We start from the raw sequence: 20,479 nt of genomic DNA on the forward strand, positions 1-20,479 counted from the left end.
AACAAAATTCCCTGAAATCTCGCACAGTTACATACACGTCCTAGACGTGTCAGAAAAGGACTCACTTCATTCGCCTCTCCATAGACATGGAACAAATGTTTCTCCACCGTCTGTCCAGACTCCTGGTAGTCTGCTGGATGGAGTCACATTCCGTCTCATTAGCACATGCATCTGAATCGCTCAGCAACTTTTCACAGATATTAAACACAGATTCTACCCCTTCACTGTGCTGCTCAATGTCTCGTTGCAGATCCTGTGATTAGGAAATAAAAATAGTTTAATTAACAAGCAATTAAACATATACATTCCCTTGTAATAGGTTGTAACGGACAGAGAAGAGTGATGCAATTTTAGTTTTAATGAAAGGACTTCCAGAATGTGTTGAACAAATGACAAACTGAAAGAAGAGATCAGAGAGCTGTCATGAGAAAGTGCATTCTTCCCCATTTAATTTCTCAGTGAAAGTCCAATATCTTCATTAATAATTTGGACAAGTATAATACACATTCAAAATCCAAACCACACATTCTACATTGTAAATATGTAAAGACAAATGCATTTGTTTTTACAGTATCAGACAGCATCTCCTTCTTGGCTTATTCCAGTATAAACTATAGCGGTGAATACACAGGATAATTCATAACCTCAGTGAATGCAAGAGTATAATTCACGTCACTCTGGTAATATCACAAACTGCAGAAGAGTGGCACACACCAAAGAGTCACATCTGCAAATTTTCAGTTTCTCCCTCTGGGATCATCTACTCCATGGTATCATTTAAAAATGCAAAGTAAAGTTCTCTTGTCCAATCTGCACTATGCATTTTCTTCTCCAGGGTCTGTACTTCCATTGCATATGTGACACTTATCCCATATGTGCAACTCCTATTGAGACCAATGCAATAAATGCTGAATGTGCAATAGATATCCAAAGTGCAGGGTCAGAGAAGAAAACATCATCTGAAATGCTATTAAAAAGCCACCCCATGCAACCCTAGGGACTTGGGAAATACCATTTAATATTAACCACGTTTACATTTTTTATGACCTCTTCCTGGCTCCTCTACTGAAGATGCAATGACTCTGTTGGAACTTTATTGCAACACAAGCAAACAATGTCAATGGGAAATCCCATTAAATGGTAATGCCAATTCCACCAGCACTCCTGAACAAGAAATCCATCGCTGGTTTTGTTCTTGATTTTACAGCCCAGGGAGAACCCACAGGAATAGAGAAGAACACAAGGACTTAAAGGAAGATGCTCTCAGGAATTAATAAAAGACGAACAGTTTAACTTCAAAATGTTAGCACAAAAGGACCAAAACCCCACTGGCTGATCTAAGCGAGAGTAGCATGTGTACCTGAAAGCAGAACTAAGCCATAAATGACCAAAGTTAAAGTATATAGAGTATTTTACATAAAAAGAAATATCCTTGGAGTTAATGAAAAGCTGCTGCTATTGATAATGATTTATGGCATCATCCGTACTACTCACAGAGGTTTCTTTCTGAGGCTGCTAGAACCAACTAATGCCAGAGTTTTGTATGTATCTTGCTAAAATTCAAATCTGTCTAGTTTGTTATCTAATCATATAGAGAAGAATGTCAAATGTGACTTGAACCTCTTGGGCCAGATTCTGCCACCCTTATTCACACTACCCGTGAGTTACTCCTTGAGAAGCACCATTGATTTCAATGGGACTATTCACAGAGGGCTAGACTGTGACTTTAGGCAAGGGGGGTGATACACAAGCTGGCTATCCCAGTAGTACCTTTGTGCTGAATCACCACTTTGAGTAACAATTCTACCCTGATTCCTCCTTGCCACTGGGGGTGTAGTAATCTGTTGTTGGCCTATACCAGCAGTTTATTACTATCCTCCCATTCCCGCAGTAGCTCAGCTTTTGTGCGTGGAGGGTGGGGAAGTGGAGGCAAGGCTCTGTCCTGTCCCTAATCTCCCACTCCATGGAGGGAGTAAGCAGACAATTAGCCTTACTTACTCCTATCCACCTGGACCAAGAGCAAGGTAGAGGTATAAGGAGTGGTGGGGAGGTGTCTTACTCCTCTGTGTGAATCACCGTCTAGCCCAGAGTAACATACTGCTCAACACGAGTGTCAAAATCTAACACGTGTTTTTCTGACTGATTGCAATGTGTATTGTTACAGTCTTCCTGTTCGCGGACAGCTCAGCTGTTCTTTGGTTCTCTGTTACTTTTGCCTGGTAGTTCTGGAGCTTCTGGAAAGCAAGAGCAGTAATCCTTATACAGATGCTAAAAGAAGATCCAGCACAGGATTTAAATAGGTTACTATGGATTCTAGGCTGTTCTCTCTACGCAAGAAGATATTTGTCTTTTGAATCTGCGGCCTGTACATAGGGACAGATTCCACTTTCTGTTACGCTGCTGTAACTCTACGACTGACTTGAGGGATGTTACTCTGGACTTACTTACATTGGTGTAACCGTGATCAGAATCTTGCCCACAGAGTACAAAAACTATTCTATTAATGCAAAAGTGTCTTGCTGATACTACCAAAGTATTGTTATTATCTGTTATGTTTTGGTTCATATAATAACTTCAGTCAGAATCCTTGCTGCTATCAGAACTGCTTAATTAAAATGATGTTAAATCTCATTAAGGTGGCAAGACAAACACACTAAAACACACTAAATGATGAGGCAGAAAACATGCATACAGAACAAAAAACTCCTCACTTCATTGCTCAAAGTTTATTAGACTTAATTATTTAACTGGCCCTACAATGCTGGACTCCTCCTGCAATACTGAGACATCTTTAATTTGTATTTTAAATCTTAAACAGAATGCCTTATGTTGCAATCTTCAACCTGTAGATGAATGAAACATGTTATAAAAGCATCTCCGCCTGCAAACAATTACCCAGAGTTTTAGAATTAACAGTTATTCAAGACAGCATACATAGCACCTTTGTGATCAAGGATGTCCAACATAAAAGAATCCATTAAGACATATTCCTCACCATTAGCTGTATCCATCAAAATATTTTTTGAAATAAAACCAAGGAAGATCTTTTCAAACCCCTATGTGACTGCAACAAGCAAAGCTTAGTGAAAGGCGTTCTGCTTTGAGCTATTTAGAGTGAGCCCTACCTTGCCATATCCAGTGTGTTTAAAAGGTTACAGCAGGAGGAGGCTAGCGGTGTCTCAGACTTCTTTGTTTAAAATGAAATCCAAGCAATCAAACAGTAGCTTATTCTATAGGACTCTGAGGAGTAAATAATGTATCTTTGCAGCTGAAGTCTGAATGGCCATAGTAAAAATAAATTAATTCGGACACAATTCTTTTGTGTCCCAAGTCTCTGTTTTCTGCTCCCAGGAGGAGCTGTCTAGGGTGTCAGCTGAGCATAATTTATCACAGCCTATGGAAGCTAAAAGGTTTGAATGAGGGGGAAATAATTACTTGTTATTTACAGAACCGTTACCATTGCAGATTAACCATTAAACACTGGGAGCCAAAGGCCACCCTTGCTGCTGCCTGCATGCGCAGCTCCTCCCACTGAAGTCAATGGGAACCAGGCCCACTACCTCTGCGAAGGGTGAGTCTGACCCTGACGGTAACTTCTCCTGAAGTGCTGTGTTGAGCTCTGTGGAAAGGAAGCTCAAATAATTCCACAGGGAACAGAGCTCTCATATCTGGATTAGTCACAGTCATTTTTCTCAGACAAAGGGACAGACAGTGGGGTGGGGAGGAAGCGCTTAAGCAGCCATGCATGTTGTTTGCAGGCAGGCCTGTAAGTCTCCACTTTTGGAAAGTTTAGCCCTAAAAGTTTTAGGGTAAACTATAAATGCCCCTATTATGGTGGTGGTCAGAGTTAAGTCGTAGGACCTGTTGTCCCACAGCGGCAGGTATTTTTAATCTGTTTGTGCAGACACTTCAGCCTAGATTGTGCCTTTAGGCACAGCCCCAAGCAAGGGGTGATGATGCATAAATTGCACTGCTCCAGCAGTAGCCTCAGGAGGTGTTGGGACTCAGTGACACTCCTCTGAACCACAGTCCCCTCCCTGCTTCTCCCATGCACAAGCGGGTGAGTGCAGTAATGCCACCTCTGCCCTGCCTCCCAAAATCAACTCAGCTGTACTAGCAGCTTTGTTAAGGCCCTGCCCGTTCCTGTGAGGAATTCCTGCCTATCTGCCCTGGGGGAAGCAAGCAGGTACGGGTCAAGGTACTCCGTGCAGAGAGGTTCACTCTATCCCTCGCTCCTGTGCATGGGCACAGTCTAAGGGCTAGTCTACACTGGCAATGGTAAAAGCGCTGCAGTGCTTTAAATGTGGCTTGTGTGGTCGCGGCAGCGTGCTAGGAGGGAGCTTTCCCAGGGCTCTAAAAAAAACCCTACCTCCACGAGAGGTGCAGCTCTCAGCGCTGGTGCACTGTCTACACTGGCGCTTTACAGCGCTGAAACTTGCTGCGCTCAAGGAAATGTTTTTTCACACCCCTGAGCGAGAAAGTTGCAGTGCTGTAAATTGCCAGGATAGACAAGCCCTACGTCACTGTCTAGCCCTGAAGCATCTGCTGTCTATAACCGAGCAAAGCCTCATCCAAAGAGGAAGAGGATAAGAGAACAAACAACAAGAGAGAGGTGTAGTCACATTGCTTAATGCACTACAGTACTGGAAGGCGGGAAAGGATTTTATGAGTTTTTTGTTTGTTTCTACAATATTTAAATTTCAAAAACATTCTCTAAGTTTTAAATCCCTATAAAGCAGGGGTCGGCAACCTTTCAGAAGTGGTGTGCCGAGTCTTCATTTATTCACTCTGATGTAAGGTTTCGCATGCCAGTAATACATTTTAACGTTTTTAAAAGGTCTCTTTCTATAAGTCTATAATATATAACTAAACTATTGTTGTATGTAAAGTAAATTAAGGTTTTTAAAATGTTTAAGAAGCTTCATTTAAAATTAAATTGAAATGCAGATCCCACCGGACCGGTGGCCAGGACCTGGGCAGCGTGAGTGCCGCTGAAAATCAGCTCGCGTGCCGCCTTTGGCACGCGTGCCATAGGTTGCCTACCCCTGCTATAAAAAGAACAGGAGTACTTGTGGCACCTTAAAGACTAACAAATTTATTAGAGCATAAGCTTTCGTGGACTACAGCCCACTTCTTCGGATGCATCCGAAGAAGTGGGCTGTAGTCCACGAAAGCTTATGCTCTAATAAATTTGTTAGTCTCTAAGGTGCCACAAGTACTCCTGTTCTTTTTGCAGATACAGACTAACACGGCTGCTACTCTGAACCCTGCTATAAAGTGTCTCAAAAATACTCGGTTAAGTGCAGTGTATTGTAACCAGATCAGTCTCAGGATATTAGAGAGACAAGGTGGGTGAGGATTTCTCTTTTACAGGACCAACTTCTGTTGATGAGAGAGACAAGCTTTCGAGCCACAAAGGGCTCTTTCTTCTTCAGGTCTGAGAAAGGTACTCGCAGTGTCACAGCAAAATGCAAGGTGGAACAGATTGCTTAGCATAAATAGTTAGCACATACCGTAAGAGACCATTCAAGATAGAGTGGCCCATTAATACCTATGCAGTCACAGGACAAAAAGAGGGGGCTAGTGAGTTAGAGATTGTTGTAATAAGCCATAAATCCAGTGTCTCTGTTCAATCCATGATTTTTAGTGACTAGAAGAGTAACGAATTTAAACTCCCAGCCTCATCTTTTGAAAGTATTGTCGTTTTCTTTTGAGGATGAGGACTGGTAGGTCAGATATAGAGTGATCATTTTGTGAAAAGTGTTCACGCACAGGTGATAGAGTGCTTTTGACTTTTTCTCAGAAAAATGATAAAAGACAAAAAAATCACCTGCAAAACAATTTCAAAAGATGAGCCTGGGAGCTTAAATTCATTACTTTGCTAGACACTAAAAATCATGGACTGAACGGACACTGTTCAGACAAGAGATACCTTGAGTGGTCCCTTACAATATGTGCTATTCATGCTAAACAATTAATTCCACCTTGCATTTTGCTGTAACATTGGGAGTACCATTCCCAGACCTGAAGAAGAGCTCTGTGTGGCTCAAAAGCTTCTCTCTCTCTCACCAATAGAAGATGGTCTAATAACAGATATTACCTCACCTACCATGTCTCACTTTGGCAGGAAACACAATGGCTCAAAATGTGAACAACAGAAAAGTCTGTCAAGGAAAGGAAATGGGTGATTTTAAACATAGGACTGATCACAATCAGCATCACTTTAAGCCCATTTATTTCAGATGCTATGATTTCCCCACCTGCTGCTCAGCAAGTCTTTTCTGAATCTCTTGATCATCACAGATGTCATACACAACAGGCTTGGAAAGCTCGGCCTCAATGCGAGCCAACCAGGTGCGAAGGCTACTCATATTTTTGTCTAACGTCTGTATGACAGCAAAGGTCCCTTCCAGTTTCTTCAGCCTGGGGATATTGGAAAGAAAACAGGTTGTTATAAACACATTTAACATGGAAGCAGTATTAGCAGAGGCTCTGGAAATGAAGAAAGTATGATTTATAGAGTATTCTTATCTCCAAACTGACCTGCCTTCTGCCACATTTTAATTATAACCTACCCAAATTGGCACATCTACCAATGTGATATATGCCATCATGTGCCAGCAATGCCCCTCTGCCATGTATATTGGCCAAACCAGACAGTCTCTACGCAAAAGAATTAATGGACACAAATCTGACATCAGGAATCATAATACTCAAAAACCAGTGGGAGAGCACTTTAACCTGTCTGGTCATTCAATGACAGACCTCCGGGTGGCTATTTTACAACAGAAAAGCTTCAAAAACAGACTCCAACCAGAAACTGCTGAACTCGAATTTATATGCAAATTAGACACAATCAATTTAGGTTTGAATAAAGACTGGGAATGGCTGAGCCATTACAAACATTGAATCTATCTCCCCGTGTAAGTACTCTCACACTTCTTATCAACCTGTCTGTACTGGGCTATCTTGATTATCACTTCAAAGGTTTTTTTTTCTCTTACTTAATTGGCTTCTCAGAGTTGGTAAGACAATCCCACCTGTTCATGCTCTCTGTATATATATCTCCTCAATATATGTTCCATTCTATGCATCCGAAGAGGTGGGATGTAGTCCACGAAAGCTTATGCGCAAATAAATTTGTTAGTCTCTAAGGTGCCACAAGTACTCCTGTTCTTTTTGCGGATACAGACTAACACGGCTGCTACTCTGAAACCTGACATTTAAGGAGATGTTGTGAACAGGGAGTGGCCCTCCTAACCTCATTCGAGTGCTAGTGGGTTCCTCAGTCATTTCCCTGAGGACATGTATACAGAAAACTTGCCCCAGTGTACATTTTGTGTATTTGAGACAATCTAGACACCCCCATCTTCCTGGGGTGCAGTGTGACTCCACATTGCACCAAAATGCAGGGCTGTGCATCCCAGGTAGGAGCTTCTCCTTAGTCTTTGAGCTGCATGCTCCATTGCTTGCATAAGTGAAGCCATTTACATTCATGCAAAATGGGTCTAAAACACTATTGGGTCAATTCGGATCTCTCCTCTCATTTACACTGGTAGTATTTTACAACTATTTGATACAAGTATACATGAGGCAAGGCAGTGGAAAAATCATTATTTTCCCTAGTTTTCTAGGATGGGCTCTTTCTCAAGCTACTCTCACATGTGAATTACAGTTCAATCTGGAAGGACGGGCACCCTGTCAGCAGATTTTGATCCTGCTGGGAATATGTTAAGTGGGTTGTGCTGCCCCACTGAGGGAGATGTGTGACGTTGTGCAGTCTATATGGTTTTATAAAAACTTGATAATAAGTCAATATAATGTAACTGAGATAGTTTTAGAGAAAATAGGGTAATAAGTGAATGTAACGTAACTGGGATATGCTTCATGCAAAAGGTCTCTTGTAAGGTGTCATTACAAAGCTTATAATCTACTGAGTATGATCATCTGATTTGTATAAATGTACCACTCTTGTATCTAAAACTAGAAATATAAAATGTAACTCTGAGGGCCTATTGTAATTGTGTAAAGTGTGGACCATTAATGATGGTTTGGAATCTTGATGACTCCCATTGTCTGCAGATGGCTGTATTTACCTGTGAGTCTTCCTGTATATGTGTGTGCTGGCAAGGGAGTAATGAAGTCTTGCAGTGACATGTGATCATGTCACCTGAACTGGAATCCATCTTTAACCTGGTGCTTTTCCAGTGAGGGGGGGTGGAAACCCAGAGAGACAAAGAGTTCCCACCTTATGCAAAAGATATATAAAGGGGGGAAGAGAACAGAGAGAGGGAGGAGCCATCATGAAGAATCCCCTAGCTATCACCTGAGCTGCAACAAGAGCTGTACCAGGGGAAAGAATTGTGCCCAGGCCTGGAAGGTGTCCAGTCTGAGAAAAACTTACTGAAACATCTCTGAGGGTGAGAGTATCTGTATTTAGTTTGATTAGACATAGATTTGCGCATTTTATTTTGCTTGGTGACTTACTTTGTTCTGTCTGTTACTACTTTGAACCACTTAAATCCTACTGTCTGTATTTAATAAAATCACTTTCTATTTAGTAATTTACTCAGAGTATGTATTAATACCTGGGGGAGCAAACAGCTGTGCATATCTCTCTATCAGTGTTATAGAGGGCGAACAATTTCTGGGTTTGCTCTGCATAAGCTTTATACAGGGTAAAACGGATTTATCTGGGTTTAGACCCCACTGGGAGTTGGGCATCTGAGTGCTAAAGACAAGCGCACTACTGTGAGCTGTTTTCAGGTAAACTTGCAGCTTTGGGACAAGTGATTCAGACCCTGGGTCTGTGTCTGGAGCCAGATGGGAGTGTCTGGCTCAGCAAGACAGGGTGCTGGAGTCCTGAGCTGGCAGGGAAAACAGAAGCAGGGGTAGTCTTTGCACATCGGGTGGCAGCTCCCAAGGGGGTTTCTGTGATCCAACCCGTCACAAGATGGTTTGCTACACCAGCTCTATACCTGGAGGATGGGAGTTGTTCTCTAGAGAGAGAGATGGAAGACGTAGGGCATGGGTTGAGCAGTCTGAAGAGAGGAATCTCAGAACAGCCATGCCTTGGGAAAAGGTTTGAACTGCATATATGTGTTGTTTTAGTGTTAATTTCTGTGTTAATAAAGCCAAACCCCAGGAAAAGGGGTGAGTTTGGACACTGCACTCTGTGTGGACTATGCCTCTGCCTCTTCTGTTTTCAGCAGATCTGAGGGTTAGGGCACACATCTCTATGGCTTCCCTAAACAGGCCATCTATACTTTTGTCTCCATAGCAATGGGATATTTTGGCCACATGGACTATGTCTATGCTGGTTTATGCAGAAGAGTGCAACAGAACTCTCTAACATACATGAAACAGAGAGATGAAGCTAGCATAATAAATCTAAAATGAGAAATTTAAATAAGCCACTATGAAGAGAGAGAGAGAGAGAGAGAGAGAGACATGTTTCAGAAAAGGTCCCGCTCTGATTTGCAAGGACAGCAGAGACTCTGGGCCAGATCCATCCCTGGTATACTCCCTCTGTAGTCAATGAAGTTACATCAGGAAGGAATCTGGTTCTGGTTCTCTCTTACCCAGATGGGTTAACTTTATTTCCCCTCACTCCCATCTTAGCATCTAAAATAGGCCAAAATCACAGGTAGTATATCCATTCATCTGCTCCAGGATGGTGATTCCTGTGTACCTGTTTTGTATGGGTAAATTGACAATTCCTGATTGATGATTTCCATGGGAAAGGTAGATTGCTACTCTGCCGTGGCAGCTATTGCCCTGCTTCAACAATGTTTTGGAAATGCTTTTTCAGATACGACAAGGGAGCTTGATATTATAGTACAGCAAATGGCTCTAGTCCAACTGGATATAAGAATGGCCACTCTGAGTCATCTAGCCCAGTATCCTGTCGTCTGACAGTGGCCAATGCCAGGTGCTTCAGAGGGAATGAAAAGAACAGGTAATCATAAGTGATCCATCCCGTGTCGTCCACTCCCAGCTTCTGGCAAACAGAGGCTAGGGCCACTCAGAACATGGTGTTGCATCCCTGCTAATAGCCATTGATGGACCTGTCCTCCAGGAACTAATCTAGTTCTTTTTTGAACCCTGTAATAGTTTTGGCCTTTACAACATCCTCTGGCAAAGAATTCCACAGGTTGATTCTGTGTTGTGTGAAGATGTGGTTCCTTTTGTTTGTTTTAAACCTGCTGCCTATTACTTTCATTGGGTGACCCATATTTTTTGTGTTACGTGAAGGAGTGAATAATATTTCCTTATTCCCTTTCTCCACACTAGTCAAGATTTTATAGACCTTTATCATATCCGCCTTTTGTCATCCCTTTTCCAAGTTGAAAAGTCCTAGTCTTTTTAATCTCTCCTCATACGGAAGCTGTTCCATAACCCTAATAATTTTTGTTGCCCTTTTCTGGAACCTTTTCCAATTCCAATATATCTTTTTTGAGATGGGGTAATCAGATCTGCACTCAGTATTCAAGGTGTGGGTGTACCATGGATTTATAGAGAGGCAAAATGATATTTTCTCTCTTATCATCAATCCCTTTCGTAATGGTTCCTAACATTCTGTTAGCTTTTTTGACTGCCACTGCACACTGAGTGGATATAAGTGATCCATCCCCTGTCATCCATTCCCTGCTGGCTATGTTTTCAGGCAACTACCCTGAAATGACCCCAAGATCTCTTTCTTAAGTGACAGATAATATAGATCCCATCATTTTATATGTATAGTTGGGATTATGTTTTCCGATATGCATTACTTTGCATTTATCAACATTGAGTTTCATCTGCCATTTTGTTGCCTAGTCACTCAGTTTTGGGAAATCCTTTTGTAATTCTTTGCAGTCTGCTTTGGACTTAACTACCCTGAGTAATTTTGTATCATCTGCAAATTTTGCGACCTCAAAGTTGACCCCATTTTCCAGCTCATGTGTGAATATGTTGAACAGCACTAGATGATCATAATGGTCCCTTCTGACCTTGAAGTCTATGAGTCTATGAGCACTGGCCCCTGTACAGACTCCTGGGGGACACCACAATTTTCCACTCTTCGCTTTTCAAATCCCCTTGCGTATCTACAAAATCACTGTGTATTGTACATACAGAATACCATAAAGTGCTCAAATCTTTGCATTCAGACAACATACGAGGGCTGGTTGATGGTATCCAGGCCTCAGACTGGCACCGTTCATTCACACCACATTCATGCTAAAGGTGCAATCCTGCAAACACTATCTGGGTTAGCGCTTACTACCAAGACTTCGATGGACGTCAATATCAATAGTACACCTAGTATTATTATTACTATTTGTATTCCTTTAGCACCTAGGGTCTCCCATCATGGACCACAACCCCATGGTGCTAAATGCTGTGTAAACAGAACAAAGATATTCAGTCCCTGCCCCAAAGAGCTCACAATCTAAGTATAACATCAGAGACAACAGGGGAATACAGAGACACAGATTGGGGAGCACAAGGAAACCATGTGACAGTAAGTAATAATTAAGGCTGCAAGTCTGTCACGAGGTCATGGAGTCCGTGACTTTCCAGGACCTCTGTGACTTCCGCAGCTGCTGGTGTGACTGCCCCTGAGGCCACCTGCTCAGGCAGCTGCTGGGATGGACCCCGGGACCAGCCACTTCAGCAGCTGCTGGGGTGGTCCTGGGGCCAGCCACACTGGCCACTGCAGGAGCAGCCCCGGCAATTGGCCCCAGGGTCGCTGGAGCAGCAGCGGTCCCAGGGGCCACCCCGGAGGGCGTCAGAGCAGCTGTCCCCAGGGCCTCAGAGCAGCTGGGAGCAGTCAGCCCCCACTGCCCATGCAGGGACTAGCTGTCAGTTCCCGGGGCATCCCAGAGCGACGGTGTCTCAGAGCCACCCAGGAGCTGCTAAGTTTTAGTCAGGGGTATTTATAGTAAAAGACATGGACAGGTCACAGGCTATGAATTTTTGTTTATTGCCCGTGACCTGTCCATGACTTTTACTTAAAATACCCGACTAAAACTTAGCCTTAGTAAGTGTTTGCATGGCTGCACCTTTGACAGATAAACAAAGATCAGGAAAAACAGGAAGGAAGAAATTTTACAATGAAGTGATTTTTAAAAGGAAAAGATTTTACAATGATGAAAGCAAATACAGTTGTTTGGCTTAGAAACCTCCCTAATTCAGGATATCAGTATTGTTCTCAATATGTTTGTTGTAGTAGAAAATGTTTGTTAGGATTGCCAGCAACTATAGCACAATGGAAACAACCATTGTGGCACTATTAGCATGTGTTTACTTTGTAACACAATTATCATCAGAGACATGCCAATCTAATTAACTAATTTGTTACATATGCCAGCTAGAATATGTCTTTCATCCCAGCCTTAATGCTCTGGGTCATTAATCTCAATCTTGAGAACTAAAACCTAAGATAAATGGACAGGTGATAATAAACGCCTTTCAGAAATCAGTGCTGGTACAATATCACAATATGTGAACAAACTACTGCCTTGAATAAACACACAGACGGGTAAATTCTTAGTGAAGTCAACAAACACTGTGCATGTGGCTCAAGGTTAGTATATTCTAATTCTGTTCTCTATAGGTTTGTATTCCATGCTCGACACTAACATGTGAGTGCTTTCCAGTAGCGCATTAGGTGACTAACATCTGTCATGTGTTGTTTGTTCTCTCATCGTCTCCCTAGAGGAAGTAGCGTGCACAGTGGAGAGTTTTGTTTTGGAAGGGAGGGTAGAGGAGGGGAGTTAATATAAATGTTGCTATGTATTTGTTAGAGCAGGCAGGTCAAAGAAACATGCCTTTCACTTGGAGGAGATGGTGGTGAGGTTTGTGATGGTCCTTAATTCCTGGGGGAGTTCATTCCAAAGTTTCAGAACCAGCCCCTGAAAAAGTTCCGTCTCCCACACAAGCTTTAACCTGGCTGTAGAGAGTTTCATTGTGACAGAAGAACGAAGTTGCCGGGTAGCCATAAAAAAATCCTGAAAGGTGCTGAAAGCCTTCTGAGAAATGCCGGGTGCCCTCAACTCCCACTGATGTCAAAGAGAATTGGAAGCATTCCCTCAGGAATGGACCTGGAGGAATATTGGAACAAAGAATCCAAGACCCTTTGACTGAATAAAAACCACACGTGTGTGTCACTACTATTGTAGCCTCATATTTGCTTTCTGCAAGCGTTTGTGTGAATTAACTTTTGTTTGCAGAAAATGTCATGACTGCTCCTCAAATACGAACCATAGGAGTATTTGTGCTGCGAGTGTTCATATCATATGGCTGTCTTGAAAGCTCTTTATGGGTATGAGAGTCATTTAATCAGGGAGCAGAAGCTGTACCATGTGAGCTAGGTGACCAATCACACGGCATGAATACTGAGTTGAGACAAGCAAATGATCGAAGTAATAGATGCAGTGAACAATTCATGATCACCCATAGGCCAAAATAGGGTCACATAACTTTGAATAACGAACACATTTGTAACAATCGAAGTGTGTAGGTACCTCACAAACAGACATAGCTCACTAATTTATTAGATAACGGACTCAGCTGCAAACAATTTGCTCGGATTCACTCAAGAGACTATTGGTTCCTAGCAGCACTGGGTCATAACATTCCCCAGCTGCAACTTGCTTCTCTGGGGCTATGAAAAGGAAAAGGCTGAAAAGTCTCCTGTACTTTGCAATGAACATGACTTAAATATGGTCCTTATTCATTCAATAGAGCACTTAAGTACATGCTTTAAGACATGCTTGGAAGAAAATTATTACATGTTTTCATCTTAAAGCCTAAAGTTGAGGCAAGGGACTGTATAGTGCAAGTGGGTTATAACTAAGGACCTGATCCTGAGACACTGAAGTGAATTGAAAGACTCCCATTGATCTGAATGGGCTTTGGATCCGGTCCTAACATTCCACCACTGAAGCCTGAATTGAAATGCATCAGATGGCCTGAAACAAATCCCTTCTAGATGTTAGTGTCATAAACCCACAGGAAAGGATAGCATGTTTGGCAGTCCTTGCTCAGGAGGTGTCCAGGGGTAGAAGGGTTCTTTTGTTGCAGGCCAGGACTAAAGTGTGTTGGCAGGAACATGATGTGATAAAGAATTGCACAGTGCCTGCCTGCACTATGCTGGTTTATAATCAGTGCTGTCAGAAAATGTAGCAGAAAGAACAAGCTATAAATAAAACTCATTTCTTTGTTTAATGGGATGAAGAGATTCAGATGTATATTTTTAAATCTTGTTTATCAGTGTAAATATCATTCTGGTCAGGCAGTAGAGATACTATTCATATTTGTTAAAGAAAATATGGTGAAATTAAATTGCACTGTCAATTGACATTACTGTCTGATAACAGGAAATCTTTGTTCAGTAGATTTTAGTGCAAACTGACTATCTAAAGCACACAAGCTTAAGAAATGACGACTTCATTTGGGCCCAACCTTTAAATATGTGCAAGTTCATTTCTCTGTGCAGCTTCTGGCTCTTGGAAATAACACAGAAACCTTTACATTGGTTGGTTCTATTATTTGAATGAAGAGAATTAATATCACATAATCACTGAATAAGAAGGGGCAAGCTACATTTCAAACCTTCCATTTATCCATAATATTGTAGTCCCAAATCTCCACTGACATTGGTACGAGACACCAAAGAGACCAGTACAAATTTTAACTTAGAAGGCCCCTGAATGCTATTTATCCAGTCTAATGAACTGCATCTCCCACACAGCATAATCCATTTTCTCATCCACTTGTCACAGGCAAATTGCACACACACACACGCGCACATGCTGACATAGCAGTGCCCATCCCCCCAGGCTGCTGAACCACCCAGACAGATACTACTGAATTAGTGATTTCTATTCTTACATGCACTATAACCAAATGCAGAGCTGATTATTGAAACAGCACTTACCGTTTATAAGGAAAAATCATTCCTTAGCTTGTAAATCCCAAGCTGCAAGGATTCTGTCTGTGTAACCACAGCACTCATGGAAGAGGAAACCCCTCCTCTATGGATGCCCTATTTATTCATTGCTTTAGCATCTCCCCTAGGGGGGGAAAAGCCTTTTTCATCCTCCTCCTCCTCTGCAAAGCCCCTAGCTGGGGAGTCACGACGTGCGTGCGCGTGCACACACACCCACCCACACACACCCACTGGTTTCCTTCTGTTAACCTGCATTTTTACCTGACAAATTGCTGAGAACCCAACCACAAACACAAAGTAGCTTTATTTTGACACAACAGAATTAGCTCATGAAGAAAAAGACCCTGAGTGATTGCCTGGGGGTGGTAATGAAAAGATGACGCTCCAGAGGCTTCAAAACCAAAAGGTAAAGTCTTCTGAGTACAATCAGATACCTTCAGCCTCAGACTCTGATGATTTATAGAGGAATTTTCCTATTGAAGCAATCCCCAAAATTAAAACACACACAAACGCACACACACACACATGCACAAAATGCTTACTTGGATTATGTTCTCTGTTGCCTTGTTTGCTTTCATATCACAGCTTTTTATGTACAAATTAAAGCTTACGCCAATTCAATCTAGCCTGTCCTGTGCTCAGCCCTCCAGTGAAGGAGTAGGGCCAAGGAAGTACAAGGAATTACACTGACAATCAAACTGCCCCCTAATCTTTACTTATGACATCATTCGTTTGTCAAAAAAATCGATCATCACAAATTCCTTGTTCTGACATCACTGCCAGAGAAGGGTGAGAAGGGCTGGGAGGGAGAGAAACTTGGTTTAAACACAGATGTATCTGAAAATCACCAACATGACCCTAAACCTTTGAAAATCACGCCAAAAATCCAAGGAATTATTTGGAAGTCTAATGCACTTGACCATTTTCTCTGGCATTATGGAACTATATACCCCCACCCCGATTTATACCAGGGTTTATATTTTTATTTCTTTTTTCCTGCAGGGAGTGGGTTCAAAATACATGAGTGCAGAGCAGTTTATTCAAAACAGAGACTCCAGCAATAGCAAGCTGCCCCCCTTTGTCCTCCCCCTTTGCAGGCCCGGCTCACGCTGGCATTGACCCATGGCGACCCTCAAATCAGGCCAATGGGGCCTATCTGCAGGACCGAAATTCTGCACCTGCCCCAGTGTTAGTTTGGGTCTCACACCGGGACCTGGGGGGGATTTAACCAGGGCCATGGGGTGGCTAATGCGTAGGAGCCCCTAGCTGGGGGGCCTTGAAAGCCACAGCTGGAAACCACCCAGCATTTGTGGGCTTGGGGCGGGGCCACCCCATTCCCAGGTGTGGGATTTCCTGTTGACTCAGAGCCGGCCCCGCTTAGTCACATGGTGCCGCCAGGGCCCATCCCTGTGCAGCAGCTGGTGGAGTCGAGCCAGTCAAGTGACCTCAAAGGCCGGGTGAGCTGTGAGCTGCAGGGATGAGGCAGGAGCAACAACTGGGTGCTGCAGGGATGGGCTGCTGCTTTCTGGGAGGGGAGACTGAGGGTAAATGGGGGGAGGCTAGCCTGGGGGAGGTGCTGTGACTCGAGCCGTTCAGGGGGCTTTTAAACTGCACCCTCTTTTCCTCCCCCTCTATCAACAGTTACGCGTCGCCTCTGTACAGGACACAGCAGGCAGATAGAGCCATTGGGATATTTTTGTCACTGAGATCCAATCTTGTGAGTAAACAATGCCAGTCTACCAAAGGCACACTCAACTGTCATTCTGCACCTGCTGAGGAGTCAGCTGAATCTTTCCTTGCCGCTGTCGAGGTGGCTGGGAAATGGCTTCATGAGCCAGGGAAGCAGAGAGTAGGCCGTGTCCCCCAGGAACACTATTGCCGATGGTAATCCGCCAGTCAGGGGGAAAAAGTCCTTGCTTGTAGCTTTCTGAAAAATCCTGTGTTGTTAAAGATGAGAGCATCATGCATCTTCTCTGACCAGCCCACGCATCAGTGAAGTGTCTGTGGTGAGCCACTAACGCTTTCATAACCAGAGAAAAGTAGCCCTTTCTGTTGATGTACTCTGTGGCAAAGTGCTCTGATGCCAAAATAGAGATATGTGTTCCATCTATTGCTGCATCACAGTTTGGGAACCGCAGTCCTGCAAATCCACCCACTACATCACAGCCCTGTGTAGCAGGAGGCAATAAATGGCCCCTGCAGTGGATTCTGCAACTCCTAACTGATTTTCCACTGACTGGTAGCAATCTGGCTTTGCAAGTTTCCACAGTGTGATCATCATTCTCTTCTCCACAATCAGTGCAGCTCTCAATTTTAGTGTCCCTGAGCTGGAGGACTGGGGCGAGCTCAACACACAGATCCAGAAATGCAGCCTCGCACATCGAAAAGCTCTGCAGCCACTGCTTGTCATTCCAAGCCTGCATTACAATGCAATCCCAGCAGTCAGTGCTTGTTTCTTGGGCCCAGAAGTTGTGCTCCACCATCTGCAGCTGTTCCATGAATGCCAACCACAACCTTGAATCGGTTCTCATTATGTCCCACAGCAATCTGTCCTCCAAAAGAATCATCAGCTGATTCAGTTACTCTTGCGGCTCTGCAAATACTGGAGAATTGTGAATCCTGTGCTTGCCACATTTATGACTTATGGGTTCATGAGATTTTTTGAAAAAAGGTGCAAAAATTATGGGACAGAGATGACATTATGGGATGGAGACAGTTGCATGTTGGGAAGTTGACCCCTTGCTCCCACCTCTGCCCAACTCATTTTGGCCCCACCATGCATTACCAAAACTTCCCCAAAGATGGTGAGCCGGATGGTGGCACATTGCACACTGGCATATCTACTCCTGGTGCACTGCAAACACTCTTGGTGAGCATGTGCAGCGCTGACGCAAGGAGACAAGTATATATGCGCACATGCGATATACGAAGTGCGGCGGCTGAATGACGATGTAACTTGTGTCGACCAAAGTTTGTAGTGTAGACATGGCCAGAGCCTAAGGGTTTGTTTGCACAGCGAGCTAGTGTGGCGTAAGCGATGGTGTGACTCTACTGCAGCTTTCCGCAAGATAGCTCGCCATGTGGATACTGCTACCACAGACAATGGGACTTTTACTGCACTGTAGATTCCCACACTGGCTTTCTGTGCACCAACTTGCCATGTAGACAAGCCCGGAGCCTTCCCTGTAACGACACAGATTGGACCTACTGTATGTAGACTACCTGTTGCAGACTGCAAGGCTACCTGTGTTATGCAGACGATTTATTTTGCTTTAATCTGATGTCCTCAATATTCTTATGAAATCCTATTTTAATAGTAGTTTTAGATTGCTGTTTAAGAATTTCACCCAGACTGGCCAGAGGAGGGGAAAAATCTTAATCTCTAAGAGGTGGAAGGAAGGGTCTTTAAAGCCTACCCTATTTAGAATTATCCATCAAAAGGGTTTGCTGTGGTCAGGGCTATGAGCCTCCAGATGCATAGGAACTGCCGAATGACCATGGATGAGAACCGTCTTGAAGGGGTATAAGGTGAATGACACCACCATGTTGGGAACCTTAACGTTAACTTGCCTTGGCAATGTCCCCATATTTCAGTGCTTATATTAGGGGTTGTAGCCACGTATTTATTCCAACCAATCCCTGCTATAATTTATTGTGAGCTGCCCGGCAGACAAAGAGTTACACAAATCCTCTCATCACAGCATACACCCAATTCATGCTGTTCTCAGTAAGGCAAAGAAAGTGAACCTATGCAACCAACGCAGGAGCACAAGGCATTACCAATAAGCCACTACAGACTGAGTTGTTTGGAAATGGTGCTTATTCTCTGCAATCTTATACAGAAATTAGATTGAAAAGCTGCTTGCAATATACAGTATGTTTATGGGGTACAAAAATACATGCTGAAAGTACTTTATTACTGTAGACCAGTCGTTCCCAAACTTTAACAGCCCGCGAACCCCTTTCACTAAACTGTGAAATCTCATGAACCCCCTCCTAAAAATGAATATTTTCAGGGATTTAAGTTTAAATTTCCTCAGTGTGATGGATGCCCCAACTGCCCGGCCCCGCTCTCCCTGGGGCTTGGGCTGGGGTTCGGGCTGCCGGCTCCCCTGCTGACGGGGGCAGGGCTCAGGTTGCTGGCCCCAACTGCCTGGCCCCGCTCTCCCTGGGGCTCGGGCTTCCAGCGCTGCATGGGGAGCGCTGGGGTTTGGGCTGCTGGCTCCCCTGCTGACGGGGGCAGGGCTCGGGCTGCCGGCCCCAACTGCCCAGCCCCGCTCTCCATGGGGCTTGGGTTGTCAGCCCCACGCGGAGCGCTGGGGTTCAGTCTGCTAGCTTCCCTGCTGACCGCCGGGACTTGGGCTGCCAGCCCCAAGTGCCCGGCCCCGTTCTCCCTGGGGTTCGGGGTGTCTGCCCTGCAACCGGGTCCCACCTGCTGTCTCCAATGCCCAGGGTCCTCTGTCCGCCATTAGTGAATTTTTACTGGTGAACCCCCTGTAACGTTCTGCGAACCCCCAGGGGTTCACGAACCCCAGTTTGGGAACCACTGCTGACTAATCGGTTTGGTTATGGCCACTGGAGGGACCCATCACCCAGATACCATTCTGTAATGCAGGTTCAAGTGTTTTCTGCGCAGTTTAAACATCCATCTATAAATATGTACATTGTTAAACCCTGGGATTGTGCAGATATCCTCTGAGCATGAACCACCGCTGTGGTGGCTCCCTGAGTCTGCAGACAGTCATAATGAAACAATAGCTTCAAGAGCAAATCCTTCCTCACTGTGCTTCGCCACAAAACACTACATGCAGTAGAATCTTGGTGGCGAGCAGGCCATAGAGAGAGGCCACAGGACTGCATTGCCCTATATGATGCACTGCCCCTGACAACTCTCTCAATCCTTGCAGGCAATCGTCGCAGAGTACTGCTCCACTGCATACAGGGTGTGACTTCTTAGTGTATGTGTTTTTGGCAACCTGCCCCCCCTGCAGCATACACACGCCATTTGCTCTACATTTTGAGCCTTGCACACTTGTCTGTGTGTGTGTGTGTGTGTGTACATATGTGTAGCATTTCATTTTAAGGGTAACAGCTGCTAACTGATAAGTGGGGATAAGAAAAGATTGCGGATGATGTTCTGGAATCTAAGGTACGTGTTTCCACAATTAGTGGAATTGCAGAACACTCAGAAAGTGGCCAAAATCTCAAATTAGACTTTAAACCTTTGTTTGTCTAGTACCCTACTTTTTTCCTTTCCTGCCAGCCAACAAAGAAAAGCACAGAAGAGCATGGCTAGCTAACAGTCTCTCCAAAGCTGTACAGAAATTCATTTGCATAACTAAAAAAGGAACAGATGTCTGAATGTTATTTTTTCCATGGGAATTATGTTTTCAGATGCTTCCTAGTTTACATCAAACCAGGCTTCAGCTGTGACACACATGACAATGCCTTTGTGAACTGCACAAGCCAAGTAGATAGATACAATAAAAATGCTAAGTCCATTCTGTGTAGTTGCTGCCATATGGCAAATCTGAGCTTGTCACC

The 20,479-nt window shown here is 43.9% G+C and overlaps 1 protein-coding gene across 17 annotated transcripts in view; it reads right to left on the reverse strand.

Moving 5' to 3' along the window:
- The window catches only part of SYNE2 (spectrin repeat containing nuclear envelope protein 2), a 284,849-nt gene that overhangs the window by 18,900 nt on the left and 245,470 nt on the right, over positions 1-20,479 (reverse strand). For 16 of the 17 annotated variants that reach the window (XM_065593763.1, XM_065593775.1, XM_065593774.1 and 13 more), the window contains 2 exons: positions 6,261-6,423; positions 66-253 (listed from right to left, as the gene is read on the reverse strand). In XM_065593763.1, coding sequence (XP_065449835.1) covers positions 66-253; positions 6,261-6,423 — 351 coding nt within the window. Of the gene's footprint in view, positions 1-65; positions 254-6,260; positions 6,424-20,479 lie in introns of those variants that run through there. The other variant, XM_065593776.1, reaches the window with a different exon arrangement.

Source organism: Chrysemys picta, chromosome 4 (genome assembly GCF_011386835.1).
Source record: "Chrysemys picta bellii isolate R12L10 chromosome 4, ASM1138683v2, whole genome shotgun sequence".
Classification (NCBI taxonomy): Eukaryota; Metazoa; Chordata; order Testudines; family Emydidae; genus Chrysemys; species Chrysemys picta.